Below are 16641 nucleotides of genomic sequence, written 5' to 3' on the forward strand. Positions count from 1 at the left end.
TTTGACAGAGAGAGACACAGCGAGAGAGGGAACACAAGCAGGGGGAGTGAGAGAAGGAAAAGCAGGCTTCCTGCCGAGCATGGAGCCCGATGCGGGGCTTGATCCCAGGACCCTGGAACCATGACCTGAGCTGAAGGCAGACGCTTAATGACTGAGCTACCCAGGCGCTCCCAGGATCCCAAGTTCTAAGAGAAATGTTCAGTAAAATGAAATATGTGTAATTGTATGTAACGTAGTTCACAGTATGACAGAATATATTCATTTGTCACCTGTTTCGTTATTCAACAACTTTTTACTGCTTATTACATTCTAGAGTGTGTTATGTGAATCAGATATAATCTCTTCTTTAAGATAATCTTTGCTTCCCCCCCCAATCAAATAAATCACATTTATTTAATAAACTTTATCTAGGGAAGTACATGTTGACCCAAGAATGTATGTAAGGTGCCCCCACCTAGCCTAGTGTGTCAAAGAAGTAATGTTGGAGTTGAGATCTGAAGAGTGAATATATGTTAACCAAGAAGTTTTGAGGGAAGGAAAAACAATGTGCTTACCAGAGGGAACAGAAACATTATATCTAGAGGCCCAAAGGTGAGTGAGAGCAGAGTGATTTTGAACAAGATAAAGACCTGTGTACTCTAGAGTACAGTGAGCAAAGAGGGGAGAGTGACCTTTGAGGAATTAGGTAAGGATGAGATCAAATAAAGCTTTACAGGCTGTGTTAAGGATGTTGGTCTTTTTTATGAGGCTGATGAGAAGACACTGAAAGTTTTAAGCAGTGGGATGACATTATCATTTTTACTTTTAAAAAAGATTACTCATGTTAAGAGTAGAGAACAGATTGGAAGGAGGCTTGTGTATGGATTGGAAGGAGCTCAAGAAGAGATTGCGGGGAGGCTAGTTTAGAACTGATGGTAGCAAGTGGTGGTAAATTATCTAAAATCTCTAGTGCCTGGAATCAATATGATGGGCTGTGGCTCCTTTTCTTTTTTAGAAAAACGAGTGTTTGAGGCTATAGTGATGTTAGAAGTAGTTCAACAAATAGTTAATTTGGTATTCAACAAGTATTTACTGTCTACTCTATGAAGGACTATTCCAAAGTACTGTGATGTCATGTTGTGATGTCTACTATATGTGATATCGTTATGTAAAAATGATTGACTAATAGATTATAAAGCCTTAAATTTAGGGAGGAGAAAAATGATCTATAGTACTGATATTTAAATGAGGAAATACTCTGTATGGAAGAAAATAATTGTTATTTTTGAAAGGTTTTCAATTTTAGTTTTGGCAGTCAGTAGAATTTTGCTTGTGGAAATAAAAAGTATCAAGCAGTATTTTTTTTTTTTTTAAGAGCATCTAGATATTTAATATATTCCTCTAAAAGATTCAAATAATACTTTTGCATTAAAGGCAAAACCTAAAATTCCCCTTTCTTCTTCTGCTCTCCACGTTCCTACTCATTGCCTTCCCCAAACTGTTGTCAAGTTTGTTTTGTATCCTTCCACTTTTTACTCAAAGGTTGAAGTGGTTTGGGAAGATTGATCTGGCATTGGTACAGGATGGATTAGTGAAGAGACAGACTGGATGCCCAATGACTACTTAGAGGACTTGTATTTGTCCAGATGCAAAGAATATTTCTTGAATTTAGATAGCTACAGTTATGATTGAAAAGGAAGGAATAAATGCAAGTATCAGGAAACCTTGGTGAAGGGGATATGGGTAGATAGGGCAAGGGAGAACTCAGATGACTTATTTTACCTATAGCCATTCTCCAGCATAAAGCTAATATGCCTACAGAAGGTAATTTGCAGTCACAGAAGTGAATCTATAGACCCTGTCTTTTCAACCATTAGTACACAATTGGTTCTGACACTTCCCAGGTTTTACTCCTCCACAGTTGAATTGATTGGCAGAGCAGTGGGTTGGAAAATAGGAATAAGGCTTGACTGTTAGCTGGCTGTGTGGGCAGAATCTGGGAGAGGGAGGAAAGAGAGGAAAGGGACTCCAAGGTCTCTGGCTATATAGTATGAGGACATGAGGTTGAGGTGCAAGTTTTTCCTTCTAATGTTAATTTTGATATTCTGTCTTAATGTTTTGTATTATAGATGTTGACATTTTTAGGCACATAGTATCTTTTTATAAGCACTTCTAAAACGTGTGACTTATATGTGGATTGAGAATTCTTTTTATTTTTTGAAAAAAAAATTCTTTTTTAAAGATTTTTATTTATTTGTTTAACACAGAGAGAGAGAACACAAGTAGGCAGAGCAGCAGACAGAGGGAGAGGGAGAAGCAGGCTCTCTGCCGAGCAGGGAGCCCGATGCGGGGCTCGATCCCAGGACCCTGGGATCATGACCCGAGCTGAAGGCAGCCGCTTAACGACTGAGCCACCCAGGCGCCCCGAGAATTGTTCTTTTTTTTTTTGTTTTAAAGATTTTATTTATTTATTTGAGAGAGAGAGAATGAGAGAGAGCACATGAGAGCGGGGAGGGTCAGAGGGAGAAGCAGACTCCCTGCCGAGCAGGGAGCCCGATGTGGGACTCGATCCAGGGACTCCAGGATCATGACCTGAGCCAAAGGCAGTCGCTTAACCAACTGAGCCACCCAGGTGCCCGAGAATTGTTCTTTTTAAAAAGAAACTTTTAGAGAGACTTCTAAGGAACAGTTCAGTGTTTAGGGATTTCAGGGAAGATTTCTCATAAAGACTGAGTTTAGCTGAGTCATGAATTTAAGGAGTTAAGGGGCAAGGGAGGTTGGGAGGCAAGGGAGGTAGGTAGTAGGAACAGCATGTGTACCAGTTCATATTTGAGAGAGCTACAAGTAGTTTGCTTTTGAAAGTGTCAGATGTAAGGGAGAGTAGTGGAGGAGATGAGAGCTCAGTCAAAAAATGGGTAGACACACACACAAACACATGAAAAAAACCCCCAAAACCAGGCAGACTGCTGCCATTAAACTGTAGATAAACAGTTCAGTGTTTCCCACATTTGAAAACAGAGAAACCATTTTTTTTAAACACTTTTTTTTTTTAAGATTTTTAAATTTATTTGACAGAGTGACCACAAGTAGGGGGAGCATGAGGCAGAGGGGAGTGGGGAGCCCGGTATAGGGCTCGATCCCAGGGCCCTGGGATCATGACCTTAGCCGAAGGCCGACGCTTAACGACTGAGCCACCCAGGCGCCCTAAGAAACCATGTTTTAAATTTAACACTGATAAGGTGAAATTGTGCTTTTGCTGTGTCCTGACAGGTATTCTGTTGCTTTGTCTAGACACATTTGGCATAATCAACAGATACCAATGAATAAGTGGGTAAATGCAAGAGAATTGATTTATAGGTCTAAATAAATCGTTTTTGTATGAACTAAGTGTCATGACTCAGGACTGCTTGCATTAGTGGATTTATTATTAGTGTTTATTAGTATCTTGTGGAACGTAAAGCCACTTACTTCCAATTCACTTGTGCATTTCTTCCACTCATCCTTATTCCTCACTTCTGCCCACCCAAAACACACACACACACACGAAGAAAGGAGGAAACGCAGCATGGTACTATCTATATGAAAATCCTTCTACTGTCTGGGTTTTTGTTTTACTTTGGTTTTGAGTGAAGAGGTGAGATGGTTTAAGGTGAGAGAAAGAGTAAATAATATATTTATATCACTGAGAAGAATTGCAATAAAACATTCCTTTTACAGTCAGACAGAAGTCCTAGAAAATTTGCTTCCACCAAGATGTTTTGACTTCATGAATACTGTAAATCATATAATGATCTTGTCTCTTTATCTTGTGGTTTCATAGAGATCAGAGCCAAACTTATGGCTCCAATTTATTGACTAGGACTGTGTGGTCTCTGTGGTCTCTGTAGTAATGTCCTGGCTCTATCTTTATGTTAATGGTTACCCTGACTTTTATCTTGTATATTTTGCTGTTTTGTACACATTTTTTATACTGATGTAGTAATAGCTAATGGCCTTAACCCCAGACCAATGAAATTATAATCTTTCTTTTAAGGGGAAATGAGGATTAGATCAAGTCCAGGCCTCTGGATTTTTTTTAAAAAGCTCACCAGGAGGTGTTGATATCCTCTCAGGGTTGAGAATCACTTGTTCTAGAGCAGGATGTTTTCAGCAAAGGGCTGGGGATAGTAATTATTTTAGGCTTTGTAGGCCATATGATCTGTCATAACTACTCAACTCTCCCTTTGGAGTACGAAAGCCACAGATGTTATGTAAATTAGTAGGTGTGACTGTGTTCTAATAAAACTTTGTTTTCTTTCTTTCTTTTTTTTTTTTTTAAAGATTTTATTTATTTATTTGAGACAGAGAGCATGAGAGGGAGGAGGGTCAGAGGGAGAAGCAGACTCCCCGCCGAGCAGGGAGCCCGATGCGGGACTCGATCCAGGGACTCCAGGATCACGACCTGAGCCGAAGGCAGTCGCTAAACCAACTGAGCCACCCAGGCGCCCAAAACTTTGTTTTCAAAAACAGGAGCAAGTGTTTAGCCCGAGGATCATAGTTTGTAGAGCCCTGTTCTACAGCCTGAACTTTAGTGACTGTGCTATACTGTTGTTAGACCAAAACTGTGTTTGAGCTAACATATTGAGATTAATGGATTTCTTCCTTTTTCTTAAATAGACTTTTATTTATTTATTTTTTTTAAAGATTTTATTTCTTTATTTGACAGAGAGCACAAGCAGGGGGAGAGGCAGAGGCAGAGGGAGAAGCAGACTCCCCGCTGAGCAGGGAGCCCAACAATGGGGCTCGATCCCAGGACCCTGGAATCATGACCCGAGCCGAAGGCAGCCGCTTAACCGACTGAGCCACCCAGGCGCCCCTATTTTGTTTTTTTAAAGATTTGTTTTGTTTTGTTTTTTAAAAAGATTTTACTTATTTGAGAGCGAGCGAGAGAAAGAGATAGAAAACACAAGCATAGGGAGCTGCAGAGGGAGACGGAGAAGGAAGCTCTCTTCTGGGCAGGGAGCTTGATGTGATGCGGAGCTTGATCCCAGGACTCTGGGATCATGACCCGAGCCGAAGGCAGATGCTTAATTGAGCCACCCAGGCACCCCTTTTTAATTTTTAAAATTTTTAAATTTTTTAAAAAAGATTTTATTTATTTATTTGACAGAGTGCGTGCAAGAGAGGGAACACAAGCGGGGGAGGGGTAGAGGGAGAAGCAGACTCCCCGCTGAGCAGGGAGCCCAATGCAGGGCTCGATCTGAGGACTCGATCCCAGAACTCTGGGATCATGACCTGACCGAAGGCAGATGCTTAACAACTGAGCCATCCAGGCGCCCCCTTTTTAAAGTAGACTTTTAAGAGTAGTTTTAATTTCACAGCAAAACCGAGTGGAAGGTATGGAGATTTCCCATATACTCTCTATCCCTACACATGCATGACCTCCCACAGTATCAACATCCCCCACTGGGGTAGTTTATTTGTTATAGTTGATGAACCTACATTGACTCATCATTATCACCCAGAGTCTATAGTTTACTAGTTTCCATAGTTTAGGGTTAACTTTTGTCATTGTACTTTCTCTGGGTTTTGACATGTGTAATGACAGCTATACACCATTATAGTTTCATACACAGTAGTTCTGCTGCCCTAAAAATCCTCTGTGCTTCACCTATTCATTCCTCCCTTCTAATCCCAGGCAATCAGTGATCTTTTTACTGTCTCCATTAGTCTGCTTTTTCAAGAATATCATATAGTAATTGGAATCATACATTATATGCCCTTTTCAGATTGGCTTTTTTCATGTAGTAATACTCATTTACGGTTTCTCCATGTCCTTTCCTATCTCGATAGTTCATTTGTTTTAAGCTCTGAATAATATTCCATTGTTTGGATGTACTACAATTTATCTGTTCAGCCTACTGAAGGACATCTTGGTTGCTTCCAGGTTTTGGCAATTACGAGTAAAAGTTGCTATAAACATTTTTATGCAAGTTTTTATTTATACATAGTTTGGAAACCCAAAGTGGCTGTACCGTTTTGCATTCTCATCATGGATGAATGAAAGTTCTGCTTGCTCCATATCCTTATCAGCATTTGGTGTTGTCATTGTTCTGGATTTTGGCCATTTTAATAGGTATATGTGATAACTTGTTTTATTTATTTTATTTTTTATTTTTTTAAGGATTTTATTTGAGAGCGAGATAGAGTGTGAGAGAGCATGAGCTGGGGGAGAGGCAGAGGGAGAGGGAGAAGCAGGCTCTGAGCAGGGAGCCCGATGTGGGGCTCAATCCCAAGACCCTGGGATCATGACCTAAGCCGAAGGCAGACGCTTAACTGACAGAGCCACCCAGGAGCCCCTATGATAACTTGTTTTAAATTGCATTCCCTGATGACATATGATGTGGAGCATATTTTCATATGCTTATTTTCTGTGTATCTTGTTTGATGAGGTGTCTGTAAGGTCTTTGGCCCTTTTTTTTTTTTTTTGAGAGAACAACTCCTAATTATCTTTTATACAAAAAGGGCATATTTAGCAAAAGACACTGAAAAAAGAGTCACTATGGCCCAGGAGACAAGGCAGGGAGGTGACAGGCCTTTGGAGGCCCTGCTAGGGGAGGAGTCTGGGAAAAGTGGTGAAAAGTCCTGGGTAAATGCTGAGTGTGGGGGTCACAGAAAGGAGCAAGCTCCAGTTGGATCAACACTGTTGGCAGGTCATGGGTGGGACTCACAGCGACCTCGCTACTAACTCTCGAAAGAGTCCCAGTCAGTGCTGTTGACTGAAGTGAGAGCCCCCCTGGTTCCTGGAGGGCACCCACCAAGGGACACAGGACAGGAAGCCCAGGTTGGGAAGTGCATCTCGGGGTGAAGGCCAGGGAGAAACAGGTGCTCTGCAGTGGCCAGGAAAAGTCCAGACTCGGTGGCGGAGTTGAGTCCTGTTACGTGCAGGCGTTCCACTCTGTCTCTGCTAGGCACTCTCTGACTAGGGCCTGGGCATGGATGATGCCTCTCTTCAGGCTCTTCATGGTGCTCTTGCTGCCAGCATAGGTAGGCTGGATCTCTTTGCCCATCTCCTCTATGACCGACAGCAGGTCCTTGTAGGTGCTCTGGGAGCCCTGGGCTCCGGTTGGCTTCACTGCCTGCACATAGCCCATGGAGGGCGGTCCAAAGTCGTTAAACAGGGGTTTGAAAGGGGCAGTGGCTCCTGGCACCGAGCCAAATGGCGATGGGACACTTCCGGCTGTTGGTACTGGGGTGCTAGGCCCAGGGGTGCTGGAGCCGGGGGTGCTGTTAGGGGCGGGGGCGATGGGTTTGTAGGACATCCCCAACTCTTGGGTGCGGCGGACGCCGGTCCTCTTTGGCCCATTTTTAATTGGATTGTTTGTTTTCTTATTGTTGAGTTTTAAGAGCTCTTTATATTTTTTTGGATAATAATCTTTATCAGGTATGCTTTGCAAATATTTTCTCCCATTCTGTGTCTTGTCTTTTCATTCGCTTGATGGTGTCTTTGCAGGGCAGAAATTTTTAATTAAATTTCTTTTTAGAAATTTTTAATTTTAATGAAGTCCAATTTATTAAGTCTTTGATGGATTATGTCTTTAATATATCTAAAAACCCAAGGTCACCTAGATTTTCTTTTTTGTTACCTTCTAGGAGTTCCGTAGTTTTGGGTTTTACATTTAAGTAGGTCTGTAGTAAATTTTAAGTTAATTGTTGTGAAAGGATGTAAGGTCTTTGTTTAGATTCTTTTTTTTTTTGCACATGGATGTCTATGTGTTCTAGTACCATTTGTTGAAAAGATTTTTCTTGCTCCATTGTATTGCTTTTGCTCCCTTGTCAAAGATCAATTGCGTTTATTTATGTGGGCCTATTTCTGGATTCTCTATTCTGTTCTTTTGATCTATATTTCTGTTCTTTTGCCAGTATCACACTGACTTGATTACTGTAGCTTTATGGTGAGTAAGTTGGGTAGGGTCAGTTCTCCAACTTTGTTCTCAAAATTGTGTGTTGGCTATTCTAGCTCTTTTGTCTCCCCATATAAATTTTACTTATTTATTAGCTTTTTTCCAGGTACACTGAGATATAATTGATATGCAACCTTGTGTAAATTTAAGGTGTACAACCTGTTGATTTGGTACCCCTATACATTACAGAATGATTACCATAATAGGGTTAGTTAACACCTCCATCACCTCACATAATTACCACTTTGTTTTGTGGTAAGAGCCTTTAAGATCCACTCTCGGCAACCTTTCAGATATATGATACAGTATTATTAACACTGTTGTTACCATGCTGTACATTAGATTTCCCCAGAACTTGTTCATCTCATAACTGGAAGTTTGTACCCTTTACCCACATCTCCCCATTCCTCCCACCCCCACCCTTGGCAACCACTGTAAACTGTTTCTATGAGTTCGGCTTTTTTTTGATTCACATATAAGTTGGTACTGTATAGTTTTTTATGGTATACCCATGCCCTCAAGGTCCATCCTTTGTTGTCGCAAATGGCAGGATTTCCCATTTCTCATGGCTGAATATAGTTCTTTGTGTGTGTTTGTATATACCACATCTTTATCCATTCATCTGTAGATGGGACACTTCAGTTTGTTTCCATATCTTGGCTGTTATGAATAATGTTATGTGAACATTCTTCTATGTTACCTACTAGGAGTTTTAAGATATCTCTCCAAGTGGAGAGTGCAGATACCTCTCCAAGATTCTGATTTCATTTCATTTGGATATATACCTAGAGATGGGATTTCTGGATCATATAGTAGTTCTATTTTTATTTTTATTTTTATTTTTCAGGAACCTTCATACTATTTTCCATAGTGACTGCACCAGTTTACACACACCAATTGGCCACATGCCAGAAGGTTTCCCTTTCCTCCACATCCTCACCAGCACTTGTTATGTCTTACCGTTTGTTTTTATTCTTTTATTTATTTATTTTTATTTTTTTTAAAGATTTTATTTATTTATTTGACAGAGAAAGACACAGCGAGAGAGGGAACACAAACGAGGAGTGGGAGAGGGAGAAGCAGACTCCCTGCTGAGCAGGGAGCCCGATGCAGGACTCGATCCCGGGACTCCAGGATCATGACCTGGGCCGAAGGCAGTCGCTTAACCAACTGAGCCACCCAGGCGCCCTGTTTTTATTCTTTTAAAGTAGGCTCAATGCCCAGTGTGGAGCTCAGCGTGGGGCTTGAACTCACAACCCTGAGATCAAGAACTGAGCTGAGATCAAGAGTCCGACATTTAACTGACTGAACCACCCAGGCATCCCATGTCTTATCTTTTTGATGATAGCCATTCTAATAGGTGTGAAGTGATTATGGTTTTGATTTGCACTTTTTTAAGGTATTTTCCTGCCTTCTTTTTTTTCTTTTTAAAAAAAATTTTAATTTATTTAAAATAATCTCTACACCCAGTGTGGGGCTTGAACTCATGACCCTGAGATCAGGAGCCTCATGCTCTACTCACTGAGCCAGCCAGGCACCCCTGATTTGCCTTGTTCTGGTGATTAGTGATGTTGAGCATCTTTTCATGTACTTGTTGGCCATTTGTATGTCTTCGTTGGAAAACTCTTCAGGTTTTCTGCCTTATTTGTTTATTTGCTTGCATGCTTGCTTGCTGTTGAGTTGTAGGAATTCCGTACACACACACACACACACCTACCTTTCGATATTAACTCATTTCCTGATAGGTGGTTTGCAAATACTTTCTCCTATTCGTAGGTTGCCTTATCATTCTGTTGATTTTTTTGTGTGTGGTTTTTTTTGTTGTTGTTGATGATGTTTTTTTGCTTTGCTGTAGCTTTTTAGTTTGATGTAATTCCACTTAATTTATTTTTGCTTTTGTGGCTGGTGCTTTTGGTGTCCTATTCAAAAAAGTCATTGTCAGGATTAATGTCAGGGAGCTTTTTCCCTGTGTTTTCCCTATGTTTTTTCTATGGTTTCAGGTCTTATGTTTAAGTCTTTAAGCCTTTTTGAGTAATTTCTTTAATTAACATACAATGTATTATTAGTTTCAGAAGTACAGGTCTGTGATTCATCAGCCTTATATAATACCCAGTGCTCATTACATCACATGCCCTCCTTAATGTCCATCACCCAGTTACCTCATCCCTCCATCCCCCACCCCTCCAGCAACCCTTAGTTTGTTTCCTATGCTTAACAGTCTCTTATGGTTTATCCTTCTGTGCTTTCATCTTGTTTTATTTTTTTCCTCTCTTCCCCTATGATCCTCTGTTTTTCTTAAATTCCACGTGTCAGTGAGATTATATACTTTGTCTTTTTCTGATTGACTTATTTCGCTTAGTGTAATACGCTCTAATTCCATCCACATTGTTGCAAACTTTTTGAGTTAATTTTTGTGAATGGTATAAGATAGGGGTTTAATTTCATTCTTTTGCATGTGAATATCCAGTTTTCCAAACACCATTTATTGAAGAGATTATTCTTTCTCCACTGAGTGTTTTTTTTTTTTAATTTTTTTTATTTTTTAAAGATTTTATTTATTTATTTGACAGAGAGAGAGACAGTGAGAGAGGGAACACAAGCAGGGGGAGTGGGAGAGGGAGAAGCAGGCTTCCCGCCGAGCAGGGAGCCCGATGCGGGGCTCGATCCCAGGACCCTGAGATCATGACCTGAGCCGAAGGCAGTCGCTTAACCAACTGAGCCCCCCAGGCGCCCCTCCACTGAGTGTTCTTGACTCTCTTGTCAAATGTTACCAGACCATATATGTGAGGGTTTATTTCTGGGCTCTCAGTTCTGTTCCACTGGTCTGTGTGTCTGTTTTTATTCCAGTGCCATACTTTTTGGATTAATACAGCTTTATGATACCGTTTAAAATCAGAAAGTGTGATGCCTCCACCTTTGTTCTTTTTTCCTTAGGCTTCCTTTGGCTATTTGGGATATATTGTGGTTCTGTATAAAATTTAGGATTGTTTTTTCTTTCTGTGAAAAAATGCCACTGAAATTTTGATGGGGATTGCATTGGCTTTATAGATGGCTTTAGGCAGTATGGGTATTTAACAATATTCTTCCCCTCCATGAACATGGGATATTTTTCCATTTATTTGTGTGTTCAGTTACTTTCATCAAAGTCTTATAGTTTTCACAGTACAGATCTTTCACCTCCTTGGTTAAGTTTTTTCTGTGTATTTTATTGTTTTTGATGTTACTATATAAAATTAATACAATTATAGTACAAAAAGTTGTATTTTATTGTTTGTGATATATTGCTTTGTATGCTCTTGATGAAAAAGAATTAAAAAATTCTTTTTTAAATTTAATTAAAGAATTTTTAAATTCTTTTTCATGTATTTCATTATTAGTGTATTGAAATGCAGTCGATTTCTGTGTGCCAATTTTGTATCCTGCAAATTTACTGAGTTCTCTTATTCTAGTATTTTTTTTTTTTTTAAATGCGAGAAGCTTTTTTTTTTTTTTTTTTGAGAGAGAATGAGAGACAGCATGAGAGGGAAGAGGGCAGAGGAAGAAGCAGACCCCCTGCTGAGCAGGGAGCCCGATGCGGAACTTGATCCCGGGACTCCAGGATCATGACCTGAGCCGAAGGCAGTCGCTTAACCAACTGAGCCACCCAGGCGCCCTATTCTAGTATTTTTTGATGGAGTCTTTAGAATATTGTATAGAGAAGGTCATAGCATCTGCAAACAGACTGTTACTGCTTCCTTTCTGATTTGGATGCTTTTTACTGTGTAATTGCTCTGGCCAGAACTTCCAGTAGAATAGAGGTAATGAAAGTGGGCACCCTTACCTTGTTGCTGATAAAAGTTTTTAATCTTTTACCCTAGAATATGATGTTAGCAGTGTGCTTGTCATATATGACTTTCATTATGTTGATGAGCATTGTTTCTATAACCAATTTGTTGAGGGTTTTAATTTTGAAAGGATGTTGAATTTGGTCAAACGCTTTTTCGGCATCTATTGTGATGATTATACGATTTAATTTTTCATTCTCTTAACGTATATAACACATACTGATTTGCATATGTTGAAACATCCTTGCATTTCAGGGATAGATCCCTTCTGGTCATGTTTATGATCTTTTTAATGTGCTGTTGAATTCAATTTACTAATACTTGTTGAGAATTTTTACATGTATATCATCAGGGATATGGGCCTGTAGTTTTCTTATAGTGTCCTTATCTAGCTTTGATGTCAGGGTAATTTTGGCCTTATAAAATGAGTTTGGGAGTGTTCTCTTCAGTTTTTAGAAGAGTCTGAAAAAGATTGGTGTTAATTCTTTAAGTATTTGGTAGAATTCACCAGGGAAACCATCTGGTAATGGGTTTTGTTTGTTGGGAAATTAAAAAAAATATATTATTTTGTTTATTTGAGAGAGAGTGCATGCGCGTGAGTGGGGGGAGCGGCAGAGGGAGAGGGACAAGCAGATTCCACGCTGAGCATGGAGGCCAATGTGGGGCCAGTCCCACTACCCTGAGACCACGATCTGAGCCAAAACCAAGAGTTGGTCGCTCAACTGACTGAGCTACCCAGGCGCCCCTGTTGGGAGATTTTTGATTACTGATTCCATATCTTTATTTGTCATTAGTCTGTTCAGATTTTCTATTTCTTCTGATTCGGTCTTGGTATGTTGTGTGTTTATACAGATTTATTCATTTCTTCTAGTTTATCCAATTTGTTGGTGTATTAATTGTCCATTGGAGCCTTTTTTGATTCTTTGTTTCTTTGGTTTATGTTACAAGATTTTCTTTCATTTCTGATTTTGAGCTTTTCTTTTCCTCTTTCTTTTTTTTAAGATTTTATTTATTTATTTGACAGAGAGAGAGAGAACACAAGCAGGGGGAGCGGCAGGCAGAGGGAAAGGGAGAAGCAGACTCCCCACGGAGCAGGGAGCCCGATGCAGGGTTTGATCCCAGGACTCTGGGATCATGACCTGAGCTGAAGGCAGACGCTTAACCGACTGAGCCACCCAGGCACCCCATCTTTCTTTCTTTCTTTTTAAGTGTTGCTAAAATATTGTCAATTTAGTTTTTCTCTTTGAAAAACCAGGTCTTAGTTCCTTTTCCTAGTTCCTTGAGGTGTAAAGTTAGGTTTATCTGAGGTCTTTTTCTTAATGTAGACTTTTGCTATAAACTTATCTCTTAGAACTGCTTTTGCTGCATCTTGTTTCAGTAAGTTGTGTTTACATTTTTCATTTGTTTCAAGATATTTTTTAATTTCCCATTTGATTTCTTCTTTGGACCATTGGTTGTTCAGGTGTATGTTTAATTTTTATGTATTTGTGTGGTTTTCCAGTTCTCTTGTTATTGATGTCTAATATCATACCACTGTGGTCAGAAAAGATTCTTGGTATGATTTTAGTCTTCTTAAATTTGCTAAGTCTTGTTTTGTGAGCTAACATAGGATCTGTGGAGAATGATTTATATATGCATGAAAGGAATGTGAATTCTGCTGCTATTGGATAGAATATACTTACCTTTACCAGTATGTTTTATTAATTTCATGTTACTTATTAGCATCTTTTTATGTTAGCTTGAAGAAATTCTTTCAGCATTTCTTGTAAGACAGGTATAGTGGTACTGAACTCCTTAAACTTTTGTTTGTCTGGAAAAGTCTTTATGTCTCCTTCATTTCTGAACGATAATTTTTGCTTGATAAAATATTCTTGGTTGGCTGTATTTTCTTTCAGCACTTTGAATATATCAACCCACTCTGTCCTGACCGGTAAGGTGTCTGATGAGAATTTTGTTGATAGCCTTATGGGGATTCCTTTCTAGGTGACAAATTTCCTTTCTCTTGGTGCTTTTAAGATTCTCTGTCTTTGGTTTTTGACAGTTCCATTATAATGTGATTAGAGAAGATCTTCTTGAGTTGATTTGTTTGGGGACCTGTAATCTTCATGAACTTGAATGTCCAAATCTCTATCCTGATTTGGGAAGTCTCTGCTATTAATTCTTTAAGTTTTCTCGCCCTCCTAATTAGGCCATCTCTTCTCTGTAGTACTCCAGTAGTTCACATATTGTTTCTTTTTATGCTATCCCAAAGTCATGTAGGCTTTTTTCACTTTGTTTTCATTTTCTTTGTTTTCCAGTGACTGGATAATTTCAATATTCCTGTCTTCTACTTTACAGATTCTTACTTCTTATTGATCCATGCTGCTGTTGATGGTCTCTGTTGCATTTTCTCTTTCTTTCTTTCTTTTTTTTTTTTAAAGATTTTATTTATTTATTTGACAGAGAAAGACACAGCGAGAGAGGGAATACAAACGGGGAGTGGGAGAGGGAGAAGCAGACTCCCTGCCGAGCAGGGAGCCTGATGCGGGACTCGATCCAGGGACTCCAGGATCATGACCTGAGCCGAAGGCAGTTGCTTAACCAACTGAGCCACCCAGGCGCCCAGCATTTTCTCTTTCATTGTATTCTTTCACTTTAGAGTTTCTTTGTTATGATTTTGGTCTCTTTGTTAAATATCTCATTTTGTGTATTGTTTTTGCTGATTTTTTAAAATTTATCTGTTTTCTTGTAGCTCATTGAGCTTCCTGAAAGAGCTATTTTGAATTCTTCATCAAGTAAATTGTGGAACTTCATGTCTTTGGGGTTGTTTACTGGAAAATTATTGTGAACCTTTGATGGTGTCATTTTTCCTTGAATTTTCATGTTCCTTGAATTCTTGTGTTGCTGTCTTCACATTTCAAGTATTGGTCACCTCCTCCAGTCTTTACTGGTTGACTTCAGGAGAGAACTATCTTCTCTTAGCTCTGCTAGGGATTCTGAGGCCTTCACAGATCTTCCATGGCTATGCCTGCTCCAAATTTCTTGCTTCTCTTTGTGGCAGTATTCTTAAGCTTCCGTGTTCTTTTTTGATTCTACAAAGTGCCAGGCTAGGTGCTGAAGGCCTACTTTTGGCTTTCCCATAGGTGGTGCTTACATGCTCAAGTTAATGATGCTTCCCAGGCTTGCAGATTTGGGCTGGCTTTCCGTGTGTGCTTTTTGCATTTTTTGCAAAAGCTCACTTTCACCACTGTCGGGTGTGTTGACAGGGAGCCAGTGATGAGGTGGGGGGTGTGTGGGGGTTAGGCATGTGGGGCACCAGTAGTGCCTGTAGGCCAGTTTGGGGAGGATCTACAGGCAAGGTGTTTCCAGCAGCTCATGGTTGGGCCTTCTCTTCTGAGTCTGGCTCCTGGTCTCCCAGTTGCTCACTGCCCCCTAGTCATGCAGCTCATGACTTAGTATTTTGGGTGGGGCAAGAAAGAAATGGGCTTCTTTGGCAGTGTGTCACACATCCGGAGAAGTCAGGCACTCCCTCACACACTCTCAGTTTACTTCAGAAGAGAAATCATTGGCAGAGAAGGGCTCTTTTGGCACTGAGCTGTTTTGGAGCTTTCTTGGAGGAGGGGTAATGTGGGTAAAGTCACACTATTCCTTTTATCCTTTCCAAAGCATCTTATCTCAGATTTCTTTTTTTTCCCCAATAATGTGCAGGAGCTTTTCCACTGGACTCCTGGACTTCCCAAAGGTATTCTCATCTGTGGGTGATTGTTTAAATTAGTGTTCTCCAGGGGCTCCTGGACTGGGGCTGTGAGGAGCTGAAGCTGGTTCATGGGCCACCTCAGCATCCACATCCAGGACCAATGTCTGTATGTCTGTTACCTGATGCATGGGTGGGTGAGAGTCCTCCTAGATCCCTTGGCATATGGTACTAGTGTCTGAACCAAAGGTAATTGGGGCTGGAGCTGAGTCAGTCCTCTGGAGCTGATTCTGAGTCTGTAGTCAAGACCATAGTTAAGTCAGCTGCCTGGGTGCTGGCCTCTCTTAGAACAGCTCTCCTCAATCTTGGACTGCACTGAGTTTCACAGTCTCTTCTCTGGATCTTATAACTCTTACAAAGGCACTTTTGTCTGTAAATGGATGCCAGATTTTTGTGGCTGAAGGTGGTTATGATGGGGGATATCTTTTTTGGCTATCCTTTTTTTTTTTTTTTTTTAAAGATTTTATCCATTCACTTGAGAGAGAGAGACAGAGAGAGCACAAGCAGCGGGGAGAGGCAGAGGGAGAGAGAGAAGCAGGCTCTCCACCGAGCTGGGAGCCTGATGTGGCACTCGATCCCAGGACCTGGAGATCATGATCTGAGTTGCAGGCAGACGCCCGACCATCTGAGCCACCCAGGCACCCCTTTTTTGGCTATCTTGCTGATACCACCTTTCCATGTAAACTTTAGAATCTGTCAGTATTCACAAAATAACTTGCTAAGATTTTGATTGGGATTGCATTGAATAGATCAAGTTGGGAATAAGTGACATCTTGACAGTATTGAGTCTTCCTCTTCATGATCATGAAATATCTCTCCATTTATTTAGTTCTTTGATTTCTTACATAAGAGTTTTATAGTTTTCCTTATATAGATCATGTACATATTTTGTTAGGTAGTTTCTTTTTTCATTTTTTTAAAAAAGATTTTGTTTATTTATTTGAGAGCGAGACAGAGCATGAGCCCGGTGGGGGGTAGGCAGAGGGGGAGAGGGAGAGAGACAAGCAGACTCCCTCCTGAGCAGGGAGCCTGACATAGGACTCTGTCCCAGGACCCTGAGATTATGACCTGAGCTGAAGTCAGACCCTTAATTGACTGAGCCACCCAGGCGCCCTGGTAGTTTTCTTTTTTTTTTTTTTTTTTAAAGATTTTATTTATTTAT

General features: G+C 40.3%; 2 protein-coding genes across 2 annotated transcripts in view; one reads left to right on the forward strand and one right to left on the reverse strand.

Annotated features, from left to right (window-relative positions):
* The window catches only part of ABI1 (abl interactor 1), a gene marked incomplete at its 5' end in the record, with an annotated part of 138076 nt that overhangs the window by 20227 nt on the left and 101208 nt on the right, over positions 1–16641 (forward strand). The gene's annotated exons all lie outside the window — the stretch shown is intronic.
* On the reverse strand, positions 6459–7280 carry LOC118026572 (cyclin-dependent kinase 2-associated protein 2-like). The gene has a single exon (XM_035029485.1). It carries the CDS (start codon positions 7278–7280, stop codon positions 6897–6899), a length of 384 nt encoding a protein of 127 aa, XP_034885376.1. The 3' UTR covers positions 6459–6896.

Source organism: Mirounga leonina, unplaced genomic scaffold (genome assembly GCF_011800145.1).
Source record: "Mirounga leonina isolate KUSES-001 unplaced genomic scaffold, KU_Mleo_1.0 Mir_242, whole genome shotgun sequence".
NCBI classification, from domain to species: domain Eukaryota; kingdom Metazoa; phylum Chordata; class Mammalia; order Carnivora; family Phocidae; genus Mirounga; species Mirounga leonina.

Excerpts from the sequence above, each read along its gene's own strand:
- LOC118026572 (XM_035029485.1), bottom strand. The coding sequence starts at position 7,280 with ATGTCCTACAAACCCATCGCCCCCGCCCCTAACAGCACCCCCGGCTCC.